This window comes from Nerophis ophidion, linkage group LG13, assembly GCF_033978795.1.
Source record: "Nerophis ophidion isolate RoL-2023_Sa linkage group LG13, RoL_Noph_v1.0, whole genome shotgun sequence".
NCBI classification, from domain to species: Eukaryota; Metazoa; Chordata; class Actinopteri; order Syngnathiformes; family Syngnathidae; genus Nerophis; species Nerophis ophidion.
This window is the reverse complement of record NC_084623.1, coordinates 17,724,898-17,743,111: the sequence shown is the minus strand read 5'-3', so window position 1 is coordinate 17,743,111 and position 18,214 is coordinate 17,724,898. Positions and strand designations below refer to the sequence as shown.

The window sequence follows — 18,214 nt, the reverse complement described above, 5'->3', positions numbered from 1 at the left end:
GGTTGCAGGTTCGATCCCCGCTTCCGCCATCCTAGTCACTGCCGTTGTGTCCTTGGGCAAGACACTTTACCCACCTTCTCCCAGTGCCACCCACACTGGTTTAAATGTAAAAACTAGATATTGGGTTTCACTATGTAAAGCGCTTTAAGTCATTAGAGAAAAAGCGCTATATAAATATAATTCACTTCACATCCATATTTTCTGAATAATTTATATAATAATATTGTATTTATGTTGCAATTGCCGTTTTGGCGTCATATGCTCTGTTATTTGTTTGGATCAGGGGTGTCGAACTCATTTTAGATGGGGGGCCACATGGAGAAAAATCTACTCCCAAGTGGGCCGGACTGGTAAAATTACAGCACGATAACTTACAAATAAAGACAACTTCAGATTGATTTCTTTGTTTGAAAATAGAACAAGCACATTCTGAAAATGTACGAATCATAATTTTTTCCGGGTTATTTACACTTACATGTTGCGGTTATTCTACGCTATCTTTTTTTTGTCGTTATTTATATTTTCTGAAAAATGTATATGATAATATTGTATTCATGTTGCAATTGCCGTTTTGGCGTCATATTCTCTGTTATTTGTTTGGATCAGGGGTGTCAAACTCATTTTAGATGGGGGGCTACATGGAGAAAAATCCACTCTCAAGTGGACAGGACTGGTAAAATCACGGCACGATAACTTCAAAATAAAGACAACTTCAGATTATTTTCTTTGTTTGAAAATAGAACAAGCACATTCTGAAAATATAAAAATCATAATTTTGTCGGGGTTATTTACACTTACATGTTGCGGTTAATTCTAAGCTATCTTTTTTTTTGTCGTTAATTATACTTTCTTAATAATTTATATGATAATATTGTATTTATGCTGCAATTGCCGTTTTGGCGTCATATTCTCTGTTATTTGTTTGGATCAGGGGTGTCAAACTCATTTTAGATGGGGGGCCACATGGAGAAAAATCTACTCTCAAGTGGTAAAATCACGGCACGATAACTTCAAAATAAAGACAACTTCAGATTATTTTCTTTGTTTGAAAATAGAACAAGCACATTCTGAAAATGTACGAATCATAATTTGTTCCGGGTTATTTACACTTACATGTTGCAGTTAATTCTACGCTATCTTTTTTTTTGTAGTTATTTATACTTTTTGAATAATTTATATGATCATATTGTATTTATGCTGCAATTGCCGTTTTGGCGTCATATGCTCTGTTATTTGTTTGGATCAGGGGTGTCAAACTAATTTTAGATGGGGGGCTACATGGAGAAAAATCTACTTCCAAATGAGCCGGACTGGTAAAATCACGGCACGATAACTTCAAAATAAAGACAACTTCAGATTGTTTTCTTTGTTTAAAAATAGAATAAGCACATTCTGAAAATGTACAAATCATAATGTTGTTGGTTTTTTTTACACTTACATGTTTGTGTTATATTTTTATTTGTTGATATTCATACGTTCTGAATAAATTATGTGATTGGTATTAATTTTCAATCCATCACAAAAAAATAAAAAATAATATCAAAATCTAATTACAGCAAGTTTTTTATGTATTTGCTCATTTTCCACGACTGGTGCACTAACATCATGTGGTTTATTTTAATATTTTTTACATATGTAGCATCATCTACAAAGATACAAAAAAATTGCTATTGCAACATCCAGTGGACACATTTAGAACAGCAGTTTATTTCATTAAAAATGTTGACCAATTGTTATACAGGTACTCATCCCGCAGGCCGGATAAAACTGTTCTCGGGCCGTACGTTTGACACCCCTTGGTTAGAGCGTCTGCCTCACAATACGAAGGTCCTGAGTAGTCCTGGGTTCAATCCCGGGTTCAATCCCGGGTTCGGGATCTTTTTGTGTGGAGTTTGCATGTCCTCCCCGTGACTGCGTGGGTTCCCCTCCGGGTACTCCGGCTTCCTCCCACCTCCAAAAACATGCACCTGGGGATAGGTTGATTGGCAACACTAAATTGGCCCTAGTGTGTGAATGTGAGTGTGAATGTTGTCTGTCTATCTGTGTTGGCCCTGCGATGAGTGTGTACCCCGCCTTCCGCCCGAATGTAGCTGAGATAGGCTCCAGCGCCCCCCGCAACCCCAAAAGGGAATAATTGGTAGAAAATGGATAGATGGAAGAAATTAGTTATATTTACATACATATTTTGTAAATGTTTATTTACGCCTTTATTACTTCCAAATCGTGTCTGTAACATGGCAGTAAAACGTAGATCGAACAAAACAGAAGCCATAGTAATGGATTCCCAAGCTGCAAAAGCTACTTCTCTAATCAGCTAAACGGACTCAAAAACTCCACGGTGACATTTTGGTGAATTTACCAAACTGCAATACAAAAAGAATGTGCATAAGTTAATACCAACACAGACACTTGTAAATGTGTTAGATTATTATCGACACTAGTTTGAATACATTACAATAGCACATACAAATGTGCATTAAAAACACTCCGCGAGACATTATATATCAGATGGTTTAGTAACTATGAATTATTTTAGTTATGTTGTAAAACGTGCAATTGTTGCTTGGAGTGATGAACGAAGTAGCCAAACCAGTAGAAAGGCTACGGACGACTACAAGATGGAATGGCACTTGTACTTCCGGTTCAAGGAACTAAACAGATGGAAGTACTGAAGACGTTCAACTGCACTGAGCGAACTCGTCCCAAATATGGCGCTGTCACACCAAATTTCTTCCCCCGTACAACAAACTTCCCCCCGGAAGAAACTACTTAAAGGACCCCAATGAGGGTGGAAGGACCTTAAAGCCGCCCACACAGCTGCCTGTTTTAAAAGCATTATAATTGGCTGATTGTCATAGGTGAAAAATAACGGTGAGGAAAAAATATTAGCATTTCAGCATGCTAACATATCAAGCTATTTTTGTTTCGCTAATTTTGCAGCTCTAACCCTTAACGGTGAGGAACAAATATTACCATTCCAGCATGCTAACCTTTCAAGCTATTTTTGCGTTGCTAATTTTGCAGCTGTAACCCTTAAGAGTCATATAACTTTGTATTGTCACGCCCTCACTGGGGTCCTTCAGGCATTGGAGGGGCTGTCACGCCAAATTTCTTCCGGTTTTTGTAGGGGGGAAGAAATTTGGCGTGACAGCGCCATAATAAAAACAATAACACACCTGTTCAATGTCTTGGTTGTGGCCATGCGATTAGGTGGCGACTTGTCCAGCACCCCCCGCGATCCCAAAAGGGACTAGCGGTAGAAAATGGATGGATGGATGGATGGATGGAAAACTAATTGTTGAACCCAAAACATTATGGCAGTTAGGACAGGATAGGATAGGATAGGATAAGATAGGTCTTCATTGCCATTGCACAAGTACAACGAAACTTTGTTTTCAGCACAATCCCGTTCGAGATTAGACAAACAAACAGTGTACAGGGTTACAGAACAGCAATGCTGAGGGATCGCCACAAGGCGCTTCGTAAAAAATGGGGAAAAAAGGTAAAATGCTGGGAAAGGATAGGTAAAAAATATATATTCTAAATTCAGATAAGAAAAATCCATAAATATATAAGCTGCATAGATAAGAACAATCCATGAATCTATAAGCCGCAGAGTTCAAAGTGTAGGAAAAAGTGGCATCTTATAGTCCGGAACATCCATCCATTTTTTACCGTTTATTCCCTTTTGGGGTGGCGGGGGGCGCTGGCACCTATCTCAGCTACAATCGGGCGGAAGGCGGCGTACACCCTGGACAAGTCGCCACCTCATCACAGGGCCAACACAGAGAGACAGACAACATTCACACTCACTTTTGGGGTCGCGGGGGGCGCTGGTGCCTATCCCAGCAAAAGCGGGGTACACCCTGGACAAGCTGCAGGGTTCAAAGTGTAGGAAAAAGTAGCATTTTATAGTCTGGAATATACAGAATTATATTCCTGAGAATAGGTTGTTTTCAAATTTATTTTAACCGTTACCTAAATTTAGATAAGAAAATCCATAAATCTATAAGCCGCAGGGTCAAAAGTGTAGGAAAAAGTGGCATTTTATAGTCTGGAACAGGGGTGCCCATTACGTCGATCGCGATCGACTGGTCGATCTCGGAGGGTGTGTCAGTCGATCTCAAGCCAGGCATTAAAAAATATACATAAAAATGAGCAATCATCAATCATACCAAGACTTCACTTTCGTCAGTTGTTTGACATTCTCGGCACCCGAGGATCTTGTGAGATGACGCTGGCTGCTGCAAGCTCATATTTAAGAAAAAAATCACTAACAGGGCGGACGCAGAGAAACACATTTTATTTCTAGAGACTCCGTACCAACTGTCAAAACTCTGAAGACCGACCGCAGAAGTTCCTGTCTTCACCATAAAAGACCTGTTTCATCCTGCCTGTGCTAACAAAATAAGAGTCTCAGAAAGCTAGCGTGCACAAGCTAGCAAGCTACGGAGTTTGATGCCAATGTATTTCTCCCCCGCCCTCAGCGACCGCTTTCTCACTTGCTTGCCCACCCGCACAGTCACTGACGTCAGTCACCTCCTGCCACACATTAAAGGGCCACACACATATGCTACTCTCATAACAAAGTGTTTGAAAACGAGTATGCAAGTTGGACAAATGAGATGCCAAATCCAACCACTTTCATGTGGTATTGGACAGAAAGGAGGACTTTTTTTTTTTCCTCCATTTGAAAATGCGGACGTTATCAGCACCACTGTCTAATTCCAATCAATGCAAGTCATCAGAATCAAATACACCAACTTATATTCTTGTCTTCATGAAAGAAAGGAATCTATGTGTGTTAAACATGCTTGTATTATCATTAAACACCATTAACTTGTTAACAAAAATGTCTCTTTCATAAATAAATAAATATAAATTATAAATAGGAATGAGGTAGATCTCCTCGACTTGGTCAATTGAAAAGTAGCTCGCCTGCAGAAAAAGTGTGAGCGCCCGTGGTCTGGAATATACAGAATTATATTCCTGAGAATACGTTGTTTTCTAATTTATTTTAAGCTAAAATATATATCTCTTTTCAGACTTAAATATCTAATGTATCCTGTTAATTTGCACCAATGCCAAGTTCCCAAATGTAATCCCATCAGCATCTTTTCATTGTAAAGAATGCACCATTCTGAAATGGGTATTATCACAGTGGTAATCGGGTTTACGTCTTTAATGCTTCCTCTGCCTTCTCCGTGTGTCACCAGTTAATTAGCTTGTTTCTTTCCACTAGCACTGTTATAATAAATGGGACTGCGTTTATCAAGAAGGGCATGCCCAATCTTTCATTGTAGAAAAAAAAAAAAAAAGGGAAAAGGAAAAGCTGAGCGTAGGTGTCGGCGTGCACGGGTCTGTCTCTGTGCTGCTTCGCTGCACCCGGAACGTCGGGTGAAAGGAAGGAGAGGGATGTATGTGATGTGACAAAGAATGAAAATACCAATACGCAGCTGGTCTCAGAAAAAAACATTCAATAGCGTTTCACTAGAGGCTCTTGAAACACAAAGCAGCGGGTGCTTCAACATAAGAGTAAGGGGAACAATCCCTTGCAGATTAGAAAGCCTGCAACAGTCCTGTTTCTGTGATTTGCATAACTCAAAAAGTGATTGATTAATGCCGGCACAGACAACCACAAAGAAACCCGTTTAAATGGTAGAAAAAAAAAACTCATCCATATGCTCCAGAGTCATTTTGGGCCCCACACTTTCAGTGATTGGATTAATATGCAGTTCTATTTTGAGTTATAAAGAGTTTGTCTACAAGATCCATATTGCAATTATATACAGTTTTTCGCCCTGCATATATTTGTGCAAAAGACAAATGATTCCAAGATGGCTTCATTTTACGTAATTTCCTATCTGAGTGTGTTGCTATTAGAGATGCGCGGCTAGGCAATTATATCATCAGCATCCGCATCACCAAAGTTGTCATCCACCCGCCGTTCACCCGAACCAACATTTTATCAGGACCGTACCTACCCGCCAACCGCCCGCTGAAATACATCAGAGGTTGTCCGCCTTTACCACTCACAGAGCTATTTAAACCTGTTTCACAGAGTAATGAAGACAATTGGAGCCGCTAACGTTCCCGCGACAATCCAATAGCGTTCATCCTGATGACAAGAATATGGGCGTGCTGTGAAGCCATTGCCTTAAACACCTCCACCAACATGTACGAACCGATTTTTAGTCCGGCAACATGTTGTGTGCAGCTTCCGCAATTACACGTTCAAGATTGAAAGGCATACTGGGTGATACCGAGTGCACTGATGGTTGTGATATAAACAACTTTAACACTTACTAATATGCGCCACGCTGTGAAGCCACACCCAACAAGATCGACGAACACATTTCGGGAGAACATCGTCACAGTAACGCAACATAAACGCAACACAACAAATACCCATAATCCTTTGTATTCGTGACACTGCCTGAATATATTTTACACCCCCCCGCCCCCAACCCCGACCACCTTACCGACGCACGGGGTGTATAAAAAAGTCAGGATGTGTCATGAATTCAAAGGATTATGGGTATTTGTTGTGTTGCGTTTATGTTGTGTTACTGTGGGGATGTTCTTCCGAAATATGTTTGTCGTTCTTAAATGGTGTGGCTTCACAGCGTGGCGCATATTACTAAGAGTGTTAAAATTGTTTATATTACAACCATTAGTGTACTCTGTGTCACCCAGTATGCCTTGCAGTCGTGTGCGTGTTGCCGTGGGAGCCACACACAACATGATACTGGAGTGATAAGCAGATCGTACATGTTGTAGTAGGTGACAAAGCCAATGGCTTCATATCACGTCCTAAAACTTATTATCTGGGTGACTACCGGCAGTCATTCAGGATAATAATAGCGTCTCTTATTGTCTTCTTTGCTGTATGACACAGGTCTTAAATGGCTCTTTGAAAGGCAAACGATACCGATCACAGAACCACGCATATCAAATATTTCCGGATAGTTCAACCGCCACCCGCCCGAATCTAATTAAAATCTATTTTTTCGTCATGCCCCCCGCCGACCCGCGGTTCATCCGCGGACTCCGCGGATGAGACCGTAAACTGCGCATCTCTAGTTGCTATGGTTTCAACATTAGGATATAGGAAGTACGTATGCGTACGATGAAGACGCCGAACCCAAATGTATGAACAGTGAAAACAGCACAAAGGACACCTGTGCTTTGTTGTACAATGTAGGGTTGTTTGGTATACCGGTATTAGTATTGTACCGCGATACTAATGAATCATATTAGTTACTATGCCGCCTCTCAAATGTGCTGGTCCCCCACCAGTCGTTGTCACGTCGGCCCTCAGGACGAGGTGCATCCTTGTCTTCATGGAGACAAATCAAGTATGAATATTTCAAATATCAACCCTATAGGAGGCGCAGAAGCTCTATATCAGGGGTCGGCAACCCGCGGCTCCGGAGCCGCATGCGGCTCTTTGACCACTCTGATGTGGCTCAGCCGCATACTTGCCGACCGCCCGGAGAAGTCCGGTAGCTTTCCAAATTTTAGTGTCTCTATCAGAAATTTCTCGGGTAAACATTTTTCGATTTTCACCAAGGCATCAACTTTGAGGGCGTGCCGTGATGACAATGCCTCTAACACCATTTCTACATATTATCGCGCCAGGATTTTCAACATGCTATCTGCGTGCCGGCCGGCCGGTCACATTTTGAATGCGACCTCTATCCGAACGCACACGCTACTGCAAGGCATACTTGCTCAACAGCCATACAGGTCACACTGAGGGTTGTGATATAAACAACTTTAAAACTCTTACTAATATGCGCCGCACTGTGAACCCACACCAAACAAGAATGACAAACACATTTCAGGAGAACATCCACAGTATAACACAACACAAACACGACAAAATAAATACCCAGAATCCCATGTATCCCTGGCTCTTCCGGGCTACATCATACACCCAGCTACCACCAACCCAACCCCCCCACCCCTCCGTGCATCGGTTGACCCATCAGTTATCAACTCGCCTTCTACATCCGACTCTTCGAATATTTGACTATTTGAAAATGGCGAAAGTGCGTTCAGTAAAAACGTACAGTGGAATACGTCTACGTCAACAATATTCGGGTTGTCTGACTCATATCGACATGTTTGATTCGTGAAAAAAAAACAAGCTAAAAAACAAGCATCCACATCAAATTTAAAAGCAACCCCTTTAAAAATCAGATACCCAAAGACGGATCTTCAGTCTGGATGCTGTGGTCTCCAAAATGCAATTTACTTGTGACTTTGACCAGGGACACTAAGTAGTTGTTTTTGAACCTACGATAGGGATGGAATTCATATGGACTAGGGGTGTGCATCTCTATATAAGTCTAGATACATGGCTTACGATATGTTCAATAACATTTTCAAAACATGACTATTCAATGCAGATGGAATTTGGAAGGGTGAAAAAAACATTTTGTATCAGGTTAGAACAATGTGTAATATTTATTTTTTTAAACATAGACTGTATTAATCTTGAACAAGTAGTAGAACTCTGTCATGATCTGTGGTCCGGATAATGTTTTTTTAATTATCTGTTAGTTTTGGACTTATTTAGTTACTGTTTGTGGACCTCTGGATTTGTTTTTGTTTCCATGGGGATTGATTGGGTTCACCTGCCTCTGGTTAGTGTTCGGCACGCGCAGCTGCTGTCAACCACTAATCGGAGAGCTTTTTATTCACCTTGAACGCTCGGTGCGGCTTCCTTGTTTGCTGCGTTGAGTTCTTCTGTTTCTTGTTTCTACAAACCTTGTTTCCATATGAGTTGGGAAATTGTGTTAGATGTAAATACAGAGTATAAAAATGTGCAACTTTTTTTCAGCCTATATGTAGTTGAATATGATACAAAGACAACATTTGATGTTCAAACTGATAGTTTTTTTTTTTGCAAATAATCATTAACTTTAGAACTTGATGCCAGCAACACGTGACAAAGAAGTTGGGAAAGGTGGCAATAAATACTGATAAAGTTGAGGAACATCCCACAGGTACACACCTGTACACTTCTTTCCAAAAAGTTCTATTTTGGTTTCATCTGACCACATGACATTCTCACCATCCTCTAATGTATCACCCATGTATACATTTTGGTATAAACTCAACTTGTCGTGTTTGGAGGAAGAAGAATACTGAGTTGCGTCCCAAGAACACCATACCTACTGTGAAGCATGGGAGTGGAAACATCATGCTTTGGGGCTGTTTTTCTGCTAAGGGGACAGAAAGATTGATCTGTGTTAAGGAAAGAATGAATGGGGCCATGTATCGTGAGATTTGGAGCCAAAACCTCCTTCCATCAGTGAAAGCTTTGAATGGTTGACCAAATACTTATTTTCCACCATAATTTACAAATAAATTCTTTAAAACTCTTACAATGTGAATTACTTGATTTTTTTACATTCTGTCTCTCACAGTTGAAGTGTACCTATGATGAAAATTACAGACCTCTGTCATCATTTTAAGTGGGAGAACTTGCACAATCGGTGGCTGATTAAATACTGTTTTGCCCCACTTTATATACCTATTAAAATTAAAGTTTAAGTACCAATGATTGTTACACACACACACACACACACACACACACACACACTAGGTGTGGCGAAATTATATTCTGCATTTGACCCATCATTAGGGGGCGCATTTAATGTTAAACCTTTCAGTGTTTCCCTCCAGGTGGTACTGTAGATGCCGACTTCTCGATACATGTCTTCACTGAAGTCTTACAAGACCAGAAAGGTCATATTTTATAACAGATCTCCAGTCAACCGATTCATGACACTCCAATTGACCGATCCATATATATTAGATGTATAAACGATGTAATCCTATGTCTATTGTTAAAATCGACTATCATTCTGTACCAATTCTTTTTTACACCCATAATGGCCCCCATTCCAGGGTGTATCTGAGGAGTGGGTTAATCATTTTGCAATGCAATCTGCTGAAAATGATTGAAAGCGCCACTCTACATAGCAACTGTCGCTGTCGTAAAAAATAAAAAAATAAACACATTTTCAGATAGTCAACACTCCAGTGCCATTTGGCGGCCAAAGTGGAACGTGTATTATTAATGTATTATTGTTTTTTTGTTTATTTAATTGATGTATTTGTATATACTACTTTTTTGTTGTTTATTTTTCTTCGGGGGGGGGGGGGGGGGGGGTGTTGGTATGATGGGGATATGAAAAAAAATACTTCTGACATTTAGGACAGACAACAGCTATATGATGTATGTGAATATGATGTAATGGATAGAAATGTCTGATACTGGATGTCAATAAAAATAAAATGGAACAAAAAAAACAAAGTTGAACGTGCACCACCCAAATTCGTCATGTTTTATGTGTCAGGTAAACCATGACAAATCTCTTTGCTACTGTATGGCAGTTTGTTTCCATCATTTTTTCTCCATTTGTAAAAAATGATGTAATGCCTACACACGACAAGTTAGGGGGTTTAATTGGGCATGCAAGACTTCATGCTCCATGGTTTTGGTACTAAACATTGATTTTTTTTTTCCAGGTTAAATCTGAGCTGAATGATTATCCCTTATGTGATTGTAGTTGTGGCACAAAACCTTCCCCTTATTCTAAGCCCCTCCTATTGCAAAGGATCCCTGGTATTGTTGATCCCTATTATGAGAAGATTGAAGCAAATAGGCTAATAGGCAACTTTTGATATCCCTATATCAGTGGTTCTCAAATGAGGGTACGCGTACCCCTGGGGGTACTTGAAGGTATGCCTATGGGTATGTGAGATTTTTTTTTAAATATTCTAAAAATAGCAACAATTCAAAAATCCTTTCTAAATATATTCATTGAATAATACTTCATCAAAATATGAATGTAAGCAATGCAATATTCAGTGTTGAAAGCTAGATTTTTTTGTGGACATGTTCCATAAATATTGCTGTTAAATATTTCTTTTTTTGTGAAGAAATGTTTAGAATTAAGTTGATGAATCCAGATGGATCTCTATTACAATCCCCAAAGAGGGCACTTTAAGTTGATGATTACTTCTATGTGTAGAAATGTTTATAATTGAATCACTTGTTTAATTTTTCAACAATTTTTTACTTTATCTTTTATCTTTTTTTCCAAATAGTTCAAGAAAGACCACTACAAATGAGCAATATTTTGCACTGTTATACAATTTAATAAATCATAAACTGATGACATAGTGCTATATTTTACTTCTTTGTCTCTTTTTTTCAACCAAAAATACTTTGCTCTGATTAGAGGGTACTTAAATTTAAAAAAAAAATCACAGGGGGTACATCACTGAAAATAGGTTGACAACCACTGCCCTATTTGATATGGCTGCCATTCCAATATGTGGCAGCGTGATCAATTCCATACACATTCTGAAGACTTTATAAGGTACTTTAAGACTCACTAATGTACTGCAAATGGCACATTATTGTTCGAAACACAGCTCTACTTTTCGATTTGTTGTGAGCTACATATTTTTTAATATATTTTTACCTTGGTGTTTTTGTGCTTACATTCTATTTTGTTTTGTCAGAAATAATAGGTCACAGTAAATAGGTTTTTCTTCAATACTTTCAGAGAGGGTTCACAAAGGAAATGCTTTATCTGCGTCTTGCACTTCACAGCACATTTTTAGCAAAGCCGTTTTCCCTTGTCCTTTTTTTTTTTTTTTTTTTCGCCGTTGATGTCAGCATTTTGTTTGAGTGACGCCATCAGCCTGACCTCTAAATGCCAAATTGCAAAATCCAGTTTATCTTCATTCGGGCATATCTGTTTGCTTGCCATCTCAACTTCTTCCGCATACAAATCATCCCTGTATGTGTATGTTTTTTGTTTTTGTTTTTTTAACACATTGGTTTTTCTTTCTTTCCATCAGCCCCTAACCCTTGTGAGGAGAATGATGGACGTGGTCCTTGCTCGCACATGTGTCTCATCAATTACAACTCTATTGCATCCTGCACCTGTCCACACCTGATGAAGCTTTCAGCCGACAAACAATCCTGCTTTGGTGAGCATAAACATTGTCACTTTTCATACTTTCTTATGACAGGGGAAATGTAGAGTAGAATATACTGTAGTGCAGGGGTCACCAACCTTTTTGAAACCAAGACCTACATCTTAGGTCGGGGGTCGGCAACCGGCGGCTCCGGAGCCACATGCGGCTCTTTGGCCACTCCGATTGTTTTGGGGGGTTTCCGGATTTTGATGCCTCTCCCGGACATCACTTGGGGTTAACATTCTCTGAATTTCACTCTGACTACAATATTAAGGGTGTGTCGTTATGTCTTTACTTTAAACGTCCTCTACAACATGTCATCGCGCCCGCCTTATTATGCGTCTACAGAAAATGTGACCAAAACTGCGGGGTCAAAAGTATACATACAGCAATGTTACTTTTTGTTTACATGTCCTTTGGCAAGTTGCACTGCAATAAGGCACTTTTGGTAGCCATCCACAAGCTTCTAATAAGCTTGTGGTTGAATTTTTGATCACTTCTCTTGACAAAATTGCTGCAGTTCAGCTAAATGTGTTGGTTTTCTGACACTGACTTGTTTCTTCAGCATTGTCCACATGTTTAAGTCATGACTTTGGGAAAGCCATTTTAAAACCTTAATTCTAACCTGATTTAGACATTCCTTTACCACTTTTGATGTGTGTTTGGGGTCATTATCCTGTTGGAAAACCCAACTGTGCCCAAGACCCAACTTACGGGCTGATGATTTTAGGTTGTCCGGAAGAATTTGGAGGTAATCCTCCTTTTTTTCATTGTCCCGTTTACTCTCTGTAAATCACCAGTTCCATTGGCAGAAAAACAGGCCCAGAGCATAATACTACCACCACCATGCTTGACGGTAGGAATGGTGTTCCTGGGATTAAAGGCCTCACCTTTTCTCCTCCAAACATATTGCTGGGTATTGTGGCCAAACAGCTCATTTTTTGTTCAATCTTCTCTTCGTCCATGTGATGTCAGATGAAACAAAAATTCAGCTGTTTGTCCACAATACCCAACAATATGTTTGCCTTTAATCCCAGGAACACCATTCCTACTGCCAATGATTAACATTGCTGTATGTATACTTTTGATCCAGCAGATTTGGTCACATTTTTAGTAGACCCATAATAAAAAACGTCATGAATGTTTTTTGTGACCATCAAGTATGTGCTCCAATCACTATCACAAAAAAATAAGAGTTGTAGAAATTATTGGAAACTCAAGACAGCCATGACAGTATGTTCTTTACAAGTGTACATAAACATTTGACCACAACTGTACAGTGGGTTGTAATTTGCCTCGTTCCTGTGAAAACCCTGCAAGTGACTAAAGCATTAAAGGGGAACATTATCACCAGACCTATGTAAGCGTCAATATATACCTTGATGTTGCAGAAAAAAGACCATATGTTTTTTTAACCGATTTCCGAACTCTAAAAGGGTGCATTTGGCGATTGAAACGCCTTTCAATTGTTCGCTGTCGGAGTATTGACCTTTCACCCGTGACGTCACAACGGGAAGCAATCCGCCATTTTCTCAAACACATTACACACACCAAGTCAAATCAGCTCTGTTATTTTCCGTTTTTTTGACTCTTTTCCGGTACCTTGGAGACATCATGCCTCGTCGGTGTGTTGTCGGAGAGTGTAACAACACGATCAGGGATGGATTCAAGTTGACTTACGTGGAGTGTGCATCAATTAGCATGGCATGCTAATCGATGCTAACATGCTATTTAGGCTAGTTGTATGTACATATTGCATCGTTATGCCTCATTTGTAGCTATATTTGCATCCAGCCTTTCGCTCCACCCACATTTAATGCCAAACAAACACATACCAATCGACAGATTCAAGTTGCACCGGTGTCAATAAATGCGAAAGTCCCTCGTTTGTTCTGCACATTTTACCGACGATAGCGATGCTATGACAGAGATGTGTGGATATCCTGCGACACTCAAAGCAGATGCATTTCCAACACTAAAGTCAACGAAATCACAAAGATGAATTTTGTTGATGTTATTGACTTATGTGCTAATCAAACATATTTGCTCACGGCATGACTGCCAGCTAATTGATGCTAACATGCTATTTAGGCTAGTTATATGTACATTTGCAGCTATATTTGCAGCCTTTCCCTACACCTACATTTAATGCCAAACAAACACTTACCAATCGACAGATTTAAGTTGCTCCAGTGGTCAATAGCTATAGCTATAGTTATTGAGGGAATAGCTTTAATAGCTATTCGCTCAATAGCATCAGTTTCTTCTTCAATTTCGTTTTCGCTATCTGCCTCCACACTTCAACCATCCGTTTCAATACATGCGTAATCTGTTGAATCGCTTAAGCCGCTGAAATCCGAGCTAATGTCGCTATATCTTTCTGTTCTATCCGCCATGTTTGTTTGTATTGGCGTCACAGGAAAATGGACGGGTGGATTTACAGATAGTGAAAATCAGGCACGTTAAAGCCTTTTTTTGGGATATTCCATCATGGGTAAAATTTTGAAAAAAACTTAGAAAAATAAAATAAGCCATTAGGAACTGATTTTTATTGGTTTTAACCCTTCTGAAATTGTGATAATGTTCCCCTTTAACATGTAAACGATGAATCAAAAATATATGATAAAGCATTGGCAGTGTTTATAATTTCTACATCTCCAAACCTGGTAATCAAAATGACAACTCAGATGCATGTCACAATCAGACAGCTGGTACAATAATTACATTAAAAACTAAGGCTGTCGAACTTCACAAGTTAACTTGTGATTAATCACATAGAATTGTCACATTAATCATGTACACAGGTGGTCAGAGATCAGATCAATGCAAACGTCAGTACAAGAATGAGTGAGGAGACTGGTGTGCTGGCTGGCTAATTTCACTCTGAAAGAACCTTATATAAAACTGTTACCAGGTTTTACGCAAACAAATGAGATGCATTCAAGTAAATTGTTTAAACACGTTCCTTGATGAAATTCTGATGATGAAATTGCGTTTGTGTACACATATATCTACAAACCCCGTTTCCATATGAGTTGGGAAATTGTGATATATGTAAATATAAACAGAATACAATGATTTGCAAATCCTTTTCAACCCATATTCAAATAAAGGCACTACAAAGACAAGATATTTGATGTTCAAACTCATAAACTTAATATTTTTTTTGCAAATAATAATTAACTTTGAATTTCATGGCTGCAACACGTGCCAAAGTAGTTGGGAAAGGGCATGGTCACCACTGTGTTTCATCACCTTTTCCTTGAACAACACTCTATAAACGTTTGGGAACTGAGAAAACTAATTGTTGAAGCTTTGGAAGTGGAATTCTTTCCCATTCTTGTTTCATGTAGAGCTTCAGTCGTTGAACACTACGGGGTCTCCGCTGTCGTATTTTACGCTTCATAATGTGCCACACATTTTCGATGGGAGACAGATCTGCACTTTTTTTTTACGAAGCCACGCTGTTGTAACACGTGCTGAAGGTGGCTTGGCATTGTCTTGCTGAAATAAGCAGGATCATCCATTAAAAAGACGGCGCTTAGATGGCAGCATAAGTTGTTCCAAAACCTGTATGTACTTCACATTAATGGTGTCTTCACAGATGTGTAAGTTACCCATGCCTTGGGCACTAATGCACCCCCATACCATCACAGATGCTAGCTTTTGAACTTTGCGTCGATAACAGTCTGGATGGTTCGCTTCCCATTTGGTCCGGATGACAGGATGTCGAATATTTCCAAAACCAATTTAAAATGTGGACTTGTCAGACAACAGAACACTTTTCCAGATTGCATCAGTCCATCTTAGATGATCTTGGGCCCAGAGAAGCCGGCGGTGTTTCTGGATGTTGTTGATGAATGGCTTTCGCTTTGCATAGTAGATCTTTAACTTGCACTTACAGAGGTAGCGACAAACTGTATTTAGTTACAGTGGTTTTCTGAAGTGTTCCTAAGCCCATTTGGTGATATCCTTTAGAGAATGATGTCGGTTTTTGATACAGTGCAGTCCGACGAATCGAAGGCCATGGTCATTTAATGTTGGTTTCTGGCCATGCCGCTTACGTGGAGTGATTTTTCCAGATTTTCTGAACCTTTTGATGATATCATGGACCGTAGATGTTGAAATCCCTACATTTCTTGCAATTGCACTTTGAGAAACGTTGTCCTTAAACTGTTTGACTATTTGCTCACGCAGTTAAGGACAAAGGGGTGTACCTCGCCCCATCCTTTCTTGTGAAAGACTGAGCATTTTTTAGGAAGCTGTTTTTATTCCCAATCATGGCACCCGCCGGTTCCCACTCAGCCTGCACACCTGTGTGATGTTCCAAATAAGTGTTTGATGAGCATTCCTCAACTTTATCAGTATTTATTGCCACCTTTCCCAACTTCTTTGTCACGTGTTGCTGGCATCAAATTCTAAAGTTAATAACTATTTGCAAAAAAAAAAATATTTATCAGTTTGAACATCAAATATGTTGTCTTTGTAGCATATTAAACTGAATATGGGTTGAAAAGGATTTGCAAATCATTGTATTCCGTTTATATTTACATCTAACACAATTTTCCAATTCATATGGAAGCAGGGTTTGTATGTTTAAGCTTATTTTATTATGCAAGCGGGTAATCAACTGTGATTAATCATCAAATTTCAAAATATAATTGATCTGGTTCAAAAAATGTATAATCTGACGGCCCTATTACAGTACACTTTGTAGGGAAAAAGCAGTTATGGTTTTTATGCTCCTTAGAACATTTTGTTTTGACAATACAAAACCAATAAACTTGATTTGTTCATCATCTCACCAGCTTTGAAAAGGTTCCTCCTGTACGTGCGCCGGTCTGAAATCCGTGGTGTGGATGTGGACAACCCGTACATGAACGTCATGACAGCCCTGACCGTGCCAGATATTGATGACGTCACAGTAGTGGACTATGATGCCCATGAGGAGAGGATCTATTGGGCTGACATCAAAACCCAAACCATTAAGCGGGCGTTCATCAACGGCACTCAACTCGAGACAATCATTTCATCAGGTGGGATCATTTAACCATATGTGAACGTTTGTGCGTCTGTGTCCATTGAAATTCTGGAATTTTTGAGTTTTGCGTGAGAAATGACCAAAAATAAAAGGCTGTCATAATAAATCACTGATTTTATTAGCAAGTTTGTCAGAACCCATTAATATGGAAATGCTACTAATTGTGTTTGGACTACCTGTCATGTCCTCTTTTAGACATAACCTGAACACACTACTTTGTTATAATTAGATTGTTGTCTTTTTATGCATGGTTCATTTCAGACTAAACACGCATGCATGATTTTTGTGTCTGCTTTCTGCCAGACATAGTGAACTGTCGCGGTCTGGCTTTGGACTGGCTTTCCAGGAACTTATATTGGCTTAGCTCTGAGAATGACGAGTCACAAATCAATGTGGCTCGCTTTGATGGGTCCCTGAAGACTTCCATCATCCACGGCATTGATAAGCCAAGGTGCCTTGTAGTACACCCCGCCAAGGGGTAAGTAGATTACAGACGTCTGTCTACTTCATCACTGTGTCGTCCTCAATGCACAAAATCAAGAACCCTGACTGCAGACCAAAAGGGGACGGATCATTCACATCATTAAAAGCTTCTCAGGATAATCTAAATCGATTGGTTTACATTCAAATTGAATTTGAAATGATTCATTCTGATAAAATAAGTAGCATCCTGTGACTCGTCTAACTGTTTGCCTCTCCTTCAGGAAAATCTATTGGACAGATGGCAACACCATTAACATGGCCAACATGGATGGAAGTAACAGCAAGGTCCTCCACCAGAACCAGAGGGACCCTTTGGGTCAGTAACACATTCTTTATTAAAAACAGCAGAGCACTACTTTAATATTGGGATCATTGACTAATGTTTTGTCAGTAAGATCTTAAAAACAGTACATAATATATAGAGGATCTTGGTCTTGTGTTTTGTAAGTGGGACTTTAAAAACAGCAAAGTGGCCCTGTCATATACAGGATCTTTGACTCTATTTTTGTCTGTAGGTTAATACAAATAGCATTGTGGTCCTGCAATGTACAGTGGGGCAAAACAGTATTTAGTCAGCCACCGATTATGCAAGTTCTCCCACTTAAAATGATGACAGAGGTCTGTAGTTTTCATCATAGGTACACTTCAACTGTGAGAGACAGAAAGTGAAAAAATAAATCC

The 18,214-nt window shown here is 39.5% G+C and overlaps 1 protein-coding gene across 6 annotated transcripts in view; it reads left to right on the top strand.

The window, feature by feature from the left end:
- lrp1bb (low density lipoprotein receptor-related protein 1Bb) overlaps positions 1-18,214 on the top strand; it is a 993,888-nt gene that overhangs the window by 639,129 nt on the left and 336,545 nt on the right. For all 6 annotated transcript variants that reach the window (XM_061918476.1, XM_061918478.1, XM_061918475.1 and 3 more), the window contains 4 exons: positions 11,890-12,021; positions 16,818-17,045; positions 17,354-17,528; positions 17,755-17,849. In XM_061918476.1, coding sequence (XP_061774460.1) covers positions 11,890-12,021; positions 16,818-17,045; positions 17,354-17,528; positions 17,755-17,849 — 630 coding nt within the window. The remainder of the gene's footprint in view (positions 1-11,889; positions 12,022-16,817; positions 17,046-17,353; positions 17,529-17,754; positions 17,850-18,214) is intronic.